The sequence below is a fragment of the Struthio camelus genome, chromosome Z, assembly GCF_040807025.1.
Source record: "Struthio camelus isolate bStrCam1 chromosome Z, bStrCam1.hap1, whole genome shotgun sequence".
NCBI classification, from domain to species: domain Eukaryota; kingdom Metazoa; phylum Chordata; class Aves; order Struthioniformes; family Struthionidae; genus Struthio; species Struthio camelus.
The window spans coordinates 11,596,648-11,603,904 of record NC_090982.1 but is presented as its reverse complement, the minus strand read 5'-3'; the positions used below and the strand labels follow the sequence as shown (position 1 = coordinate 11,603,904).

The window sequence follows — 7,257 nt, the reverse complement described above, 5'->3', positions numbered from 1 at the left end:
CTCCAGAGAAGTGCTGGGAGAAGACACAGAGACTGTTTGCAGGTGGTGTGCTCCCTCCTAGGAAACAATAGCTTTCCAACACTTCTGCTGTTATACTGCTGCCGTGGTAAAGGAAAAGCCTTGAGGGGTGCCAGAGAGATACACCAACGTCACCTGGCTGTTGTAAGTGTTGGCTGTAAACAGTTTCACTGAAACACCTTCCTACTGGTTCAGCACAACCCATGGCAGGTCTGGTGAAGAAAAGGTGCTGTGGGCTTCCTGTATATGTCTGCCAACTTCTCAGCAGGTTTAGGGCAATTTCTAGTGAGGGCTGGGCAGAAGAGCCTTGAATTCCTTCCTCTTCCTCAAGATACACCTAGGTGCATGTTAATTCAGTCAAAGTTTGCTTGAGTAGCTCCTCACAACAGCAGCAGGAGCAATCTGCTGCTCCCTCAGAAAAAGAAGTAGATCCAGCTCCTAAGCGGACAAGTTGCAGCCTGCCCTGAATTGCTTGCTTACTTGGATGAAATGATAGCCTTCTGGCTGACACAAACCATACTCTACTGCACAACTTTTTCCGATTTTCTGATGTGAATGTCTAACCTTCTAACAGTCATTTAAATTAGCCAGCCCCTTGGCCTAATTAATACCTGCAGCGGTGCTTACAACATGCTTGCAAACTGGCAAGCACAAATACATTGCCTTTGTATTTTTTATGAATGACCAAGTAGATAGATACTTGATAGCAGTAAAATGCAGTAACAATGAACTTGAAAGGATCTTGCTGTAAGAACATGCCAAATGGTACTGCAGAGAAAAATGGTGATGCTCGTAAGTTAATGCTTAAAGGTAGGTATAGGGGAGTGTGAACCATACGTCAGCCAGTGTATTCCTAGCTGTGGAGAAATCCTTTTGAATGACCAGAGACGATGAACCCTACGTAGGAATTTGAAGGTATCGTGAAAAAGGTGTAGTGTTTGGGGAATTTCTACCTTCCTCCTGAATAGGAAAGAGCTGCCAAATTTGCCCAAATTCATTATTTGCCCAATAATGAAAAGCCATTTCTCAGCCTGCTGCATTGTTACTCATAAATGCTGCCTATATTAGGGTTCTTTAGAGTGGTTAGTTGAATTAACTTTTTTAATTTTCTGCTTGAACTCACCGGTTCAGGGTGAGGAGGCGGAAACCATCTGTCAAAAGTAACAAATAAAAGTTTTCTGGACATACAAATTATGCAGCTTTGAGGTGTGCTATCTAAAGAGTTTTAGAGCTTGAAGCATACCAAGAACGGTCTGGAGTGATAGCGAGCAGTGCCTTTTTGCCCTTTTCCACTGATTTAAAAAAAAACCTTGCAAGATCTCTTTGAATTTCACTGCACTGCCCATAGTCATCTGCTGTTAATTACCGAATATTAATCCTCACTGGCCTTTAGAGCCGTGACTCTGGGAAGAAATGAACAACTGTGTCTGGGAAAATGCGAAAGTACATATGCACATTTTAAAATAATTTTTTTTCATCTTAGCAGCTGGAAATCTTAGAAGCAGTCTGAATGGAGGCTTACAGTGGTGAGAGGCTCATGAAAAAGTGCTTATCAGGTGCCCCAACCAGAAGGCAATCCTCAGGAACGTTTCACCCAATCAGCCATGTAAGCTGTGTGTTCCCCTGGGACACTGGCTCCTTGGTGTCCTTTCTATATCTGGAGGCTGAAGGGAAGACTTGGGAGGCATATAAAAAGTTGCACAAAGCTCTGTCCTAAACCACTCATCTCCTTCTCTGCACGTCTTTTCTCAGCAAGACATCTTTGCCTAGTGATAGGTGTTACAAAGCCCAGGATCAACAGGTGGCCAGCCACATTGCGGCAAAATCACAGCTTGACCAACCTAAACATGAAAATATTTGTAAAAGGCTACTTAAGATGCATCTGGCCTGCTCTACACAAAGGAGATCCTGTTGTGCTTGGGGAAAACATGGCCCTGAAGGAAACTGGGTTCTGGAGCTCAGTTCCATAGCTACTGGGAGAGCTGCACCAACCCATAGGAATGGTGGCTGTAAAGAGGCGAGACGCTGCATGGCAACCAGGTTGTCGCAGCGCAGCTGTACGGTAACAGACCACAGCGCGCTGCGCCCAGGCAGGCGAATGACACCGGTAGTCTGGCTCCGGCAGGACTACTGTGCCACCTTGATGAAGGTACACCTGCCCCTCATAGATAAACCTAAGGAATCTGTACGTACACCACAAAAAATGTGCCCAATCTTTCTCGTAAAGAGATGCGACCCACAGAAACTTCTCAGGTGCAGGCGGAAAGCCGTCTGAAGGGAACGAAGTTTTGAGGTTATCTTCCTGTATCGAAGACTACAGTCGGGCCAGTCCCAACTGTGCTTCACTTTGTGCAACACTTTCAGTTCACTTCTTAGAAAATTAATTTTTAAACCCTTGGTTCCAATACTTGTCTCCTCCTTCATCCACCACGAAGGAGGAGACTTGCTGCCTGCGAGTCTCAACTTCCTCCCCAGCGGATATGGATTAAAAAAGTTACTATTCAACCCTTAAAAAAAAAAAAAGTAAAAAGGGGAAAGGATTCCGTTTGCCAAACACCGCCGGGCACCGGGCCCCCATCCCCAGCGGGGCGGGGCCGGGCCGGGCCTGTCAGGGACCTGGCTCCTGCGCCGAACATGGCGGCGGGAAGGCGCGGAACGACCCCTACGCCGCTCCGTAGCCCGCGCCTTCTGTGCAGCGGGGGCTGCCGGGAACTATAGTCCCTTCCCGTCCCGGCTTCCTATTGGCTCGAGCGCGGAGCTCTCCTTCCGGTTGAGGACCCTGCCGTTAGAGCTGCCACACTTCCGGAGGGTTGGTTGGCCGCTAGCCAATAGTAGGGCTTCATTGAGCTACCCTTCGGTCGCCGATTGGTCCAGGCGGGGAAGGAGGCGGGGCGGCGGTAGGTACCGCCCCGGACAGCTGGTGCTGTGCGGGGCCTTGGCGGAGTTGCCGCCGCCGCCGGGACGCGGGGTGGGGAGAGGCGGGATGAGGCTGCGCTCGGGGGTCTTCGCCTCCTTCTGCCTCCTAGTGGAGGCTCTGGGGGTCGCCCTGTTCCTCCGCGGCTTCTTCCCGCTGCCCGTCAGGTCCCTGCCCCGCAGCGAGGCCGGCCGGGACCCTCCGGCCGAACCGGCTCCGCCCGGCTCAGGTAACCCTAGCAACCCGTCCCTCCCCTTCCTTTCCTCCCCCCCTCCCCCCAGTCACCACGGCAACTCCCGCCCGTCGCTGCGGGCCACGCCCCCTCCCCTCGGTCACCGCGGTAACCGCACCGTAACCCCGGGCAACCTGCCTTCCCCCGCCACCTCCTCCCCGCAGCCCGGCGCGGCCGTTTGCCGTCGTGAGGGAGCGGCCGGCTCGGGCCCGTCGGCCCCGCCGCGCTCCCCTCTGCCGTCCTTCTCCAAAGCTTTTTGCCTGAGGTATTGCTGGGAATGACGGCTGCCGTTTCAGTGGGTATTAACTTGCTGGTCAGGCCGTCTTGCTGAGAACGGCTCTAGCTATGGCGCTTGCTGCGAGGTGCGAGTGGCTTTAGTGGCCCTAGCTTGAGCTAGGGCTGCAGCGCTTCGGTTGCGAGGAAAGTGTGGTAGAAGCAGCTTCCTTCGAAGGCTGGTCAGGTTGGGTAATGCACGGTATTAACTTTGCGTTCCTGTTTCTCTGAAGTCGTGCTGTCTGCAGGACCTGCCGGCCTGCCTCAGCTGAAATTGTGAAGCCAAAAATTTCAATCAAAAATTCAATTAAAATCACATCGAGCACAGGAAGGTGTGTGTATTGGACTGCTCTTCACCAGTGTTTGAAGCCTTTGGGGTGAAACTTTGTGCTCAGTGAACTGCAGAATAGAGCAGTGTTTTGTGCATACAAAACACTTGCTTAGGAGACCCACTCATGGCTAACCGGGTTGAACAGGACTGTAACTGTCATGCTCAGTCTTTGTTGCATGTTATATTAATTCTTCTAAAGTACAGAAAATCATGGAATTTGGGACAGGCTTACTTAAAAGGTCAAAAACCATTGGTAGGAAAGGAAGGTTGAATAACTCAACCATAATGCCCCAACAGCAGTTAAGCAGGAACACTGGAAGAAGTCTAATCTGGAAACAGATGTCAGCTGAAGCTGCCAAAGCACTTTGTTTTTAAGCTGGAGAGTACTATAACTGTCAGAGATGTTTAGTAGGTTGCTCTAGAGGTCTTTAATGTAAGTGCGAGTGAAACGTTGCATTCCCCCTTAACATGATTATTAGCAAGATACTACTGTAGGTAGGCTATTTGCAAAAAAAAAAAAAAAAAAAAAAAAATCAGACAATTGGGCTTTGAAAAGACTGGTTGGAATGAAAGAGTATAAATGTGTACTGCAGCTCTCTACAAACATTTTGTTTAAATTTAGGTACATCAATAGTAATCCTAGATATACTTAGACGAAAATAGAGAGACCCTAAAGAAGAATTTGTCCTCCTGGGTTAGAATTTGCTTAGAGAGTGATCTCTCTTGACCTGGAAAATGCCCTCTGAAGGCAGGGGATTGATTGCAAACCCAGGGCTCAGATGGATTTAGGCATACTTTTGAGAGTTTAAAACATAATTTTGTTTCAACAGATCTTCCTGTCCTGAGAGATTCATTCTGTGAGCCCTGAGTGCCATTATGGTCAAGCTCGCTTGCCTTTGGGGCAAGTAGTAAAAGTTGTAGAGTTGCTTGCTTAATAGTGAGTCCTTGCAACACATCATCGCAGTAAGTTTTTGGGAGAACCAACAGTTCTGTTTGTTGCTTGCAGGAGTTCAGCTTCGTTTCAAGTAACTGTTTTATAAATAACCATACCAGGCATAAATAAGCATATTGAGCATAGTTGTACATAACGTTGCTTTAGCTATCTTAACAGCATGGATACAGTGAAAGTCTTTAGATGGCTTGCAACCAACTGGTAAATGCTGTGCGCATCTCCTTAGCATTTTGACTTACTGATGAGCAACACTATAGGGAATTGATTTCAGTGTAGTTTCAGTGGTACCATCATGAGACTAGGGTATATGTGTTTGTGAACTGAGCCTTTTTGGTGTCCAGAAAATTTTATTTCTCTAGGTGAGTGGATAGGAATAAAATATAAAAAAGACAACAATACAGCCCATCCCCTCCTGAGCTAGAGCATGCCTGGTAAGCTGATAATTCAAATCTTGTAAAAACAGCTTTGCTTATTTAGTTAAAGTTGCTGGCAGATCCACTTTTCTGGGGAGGTTTTGCCTCCCTCCACCTCCCTCCCAAATTTCCTTAGGTTGGCCATTCAAAAGCGTGTTGAACAAATCTGAAAAAATCACTGAGGCTAGACATTTTATGAGTGTTAATTTATTGATGCGTCTCCCTGTACATGAAAATACAGTTTCTGAACTGGTTTTTGAGGTTCTGTTGTTTGACCTAACATTGTTTTTGACCTTTCCAAACTGTCAGCCCCTTTTTGGAAAATGCTTTTTATTCTGAAAACATATAAAAAAGCTAACTTTATATAATGCAGGTACTGAGAAGCTGATCGTGGTGTTCTTCCGGTAGAGATCTATGGGTAGAATCCATTCCACTTTCATTTTTTTTCCTTAGGTCCTTTTCCTGGCAGAGGTACGGGACCAAAAATTGCTACTGTAAAAGCAAAACGCCACTGCGTAGACCAAGCTCTATGCAACTGAGCAGTAGCTGTTGACAGTCCTAGGCCCACGTGAGAAAAGGAGGTGGGCTTAAAGGCATGCTGCTGCCCACTACCATTAATGTGATGCACAACTAAATTTTGCTGCTCCTGCCAATGCAGTTTGTTAAAGGGTTCGCAGAACTGGATGTTGGCCCTGCAGCTGTGATCACTGGATTATCCTGGCATAGACCTGGAAGGGTACAAGCGTGTACAAATCTTTTTCTCCTTCAAGTTGTAGTGAAATTTTGTGTACTTTGTGAATCTCCTATTCTCTGATTAAGAAGCATTGCTCCAAATATGTTCTGACATGCAAAATCAGATAATAGCACAAGCCAATGCTGCATCTTTTTTTCTGAAAATTGTCGTCTGTTGGATATATGTAGTACAGTCTTTTAACTTACAGTTCCTCTGTGGTTAATTTATTATCCCTTCTTATGTTCTTTAACGTTCTTATTAAAGAAGGGGCTTTTCCTTTCATAGTTTCATATAGTGCATTTCCTTTTGATGTATTGTTTCTGGTTTTCTTCCTACATGCTCTGTAGGAATTATTTTTTTGTGTCATTCTTGTGCTGAATGGCCTGAAAACTCAGCTTCTTCTGATTACTTCCAGTGTTCACTGTTTTTTGCAACTTTTCCCCTTTTGAATCTAAAGCTAATAAAGCACTTAGAAGCACTCATTTCTGTGGTAGAGTTGTCCTTTTACTTGCATCTAGCAAATGTTAAAATTTGTTGATGACTTTATATACTCTTGTTGTTGCTGTTGTTCCTTAGGAACGATTTCTAACTGGACCAAAATTCCACCACCGCTTTTCAAAAAAGTTGTCATTGTGCTGATAGATGCTCTGAGAGATGACTTTGTGTTTGGATCCAAAGGTAAAGAGTTCATGCCCTATACTACACAAGTTATTGAAAAAGGGACATCCTACAGTTTCATTGCTGAAGCAAAGCCACCCACTGTGACTATGCCTCGAATTAAGGTAAGCCTTTTCCTTCAGTTTAGGGTTGTTTCATATACCTTGAACTTTGAGAAAATTGGGAAGACTTGGATCTTGCATGTGCTCCGAGTGGCATAAAGAGCAGGTTTGCTGTTTTACTGCCAATTTGTGGCTGAAACTTACTCTATTGTGATAGCGCATGCCGTACAGTACTGATTTGCCGTGACGCAGATGTGCTGCTTGTAGGAGAGTTCAGACATCAAAGGAAGGCCGAGGGGCTGGGGAACAGGAAGTGGTGGTAGCTTCCACTTAAAAAGCCTTTGTTTTTCTTGTTTTATTCCTTTATTTGGTGGCTCCATGCTAGGACGATCTGTGAGAATCAGTGTAAGGGCAGTTAAGGTTGTAGTGCTGGCTTAAATGGTTGACATCTCTTCATTCAGTGGGAATGGTAATCGTGGAAGGCGATAGCCTCTCAGTCATCAAATTTGCCAATATCTTCTCTCCAAGAGCATTTTTTTTGGTGTTGGATCTCCTAGCAAAGGTTATAGGAGCACAATTTGGCATACGTTTAAATTGTCATAGGGATGCTCGCATGGAGTTTAAAAAGAGAATTGTGCCAAGTTCCAGGTAACTAAAAGATGAACTGTGCCT

General features: G+C 46.0%; 1 protein-coding gene across 6 annotated transcripts in view; it reads left to right on the top strand.

Moving 5' to 3' along the window:
- Nucleotides 1–2,836: 2,836 nt before the first annotated feature.
- Nucleotides 2,837–7,257, top strand: part of PIGG (phosphatidylinositol glycan anchor biosynthesis class G (EMM blood group)) — a 107,352-nt gene continuing 102,931 nt past the window's right edge. For 2 of the 6 annotated variants that reach the window (XR_011137671.1, XM_068926955.1), the window contains exons 1-2: nt 2,913–3,161; nt 6,443–6,648. Coding sequence is in view for 5 of the 6 variants with exons in the window: in XM_068926955.1 (XP_068783056.1) it covers nt 3,002–3,161; nt 6,443–6,648 (366 nt within the window). In the remaining variant the exon portion in view is untranslated. Of the gene's footprint in view, nt 3,162–3,271; nt 3,430–4,598; nt 4,732–6,442; nt 6,649–7,257 lie in introns of those variants that run through there. The other 4 variants (XM_068926956.1, XM_068926954.1, XM_068926958.1 and 1 more) reach the window with 4 other exon arrangements.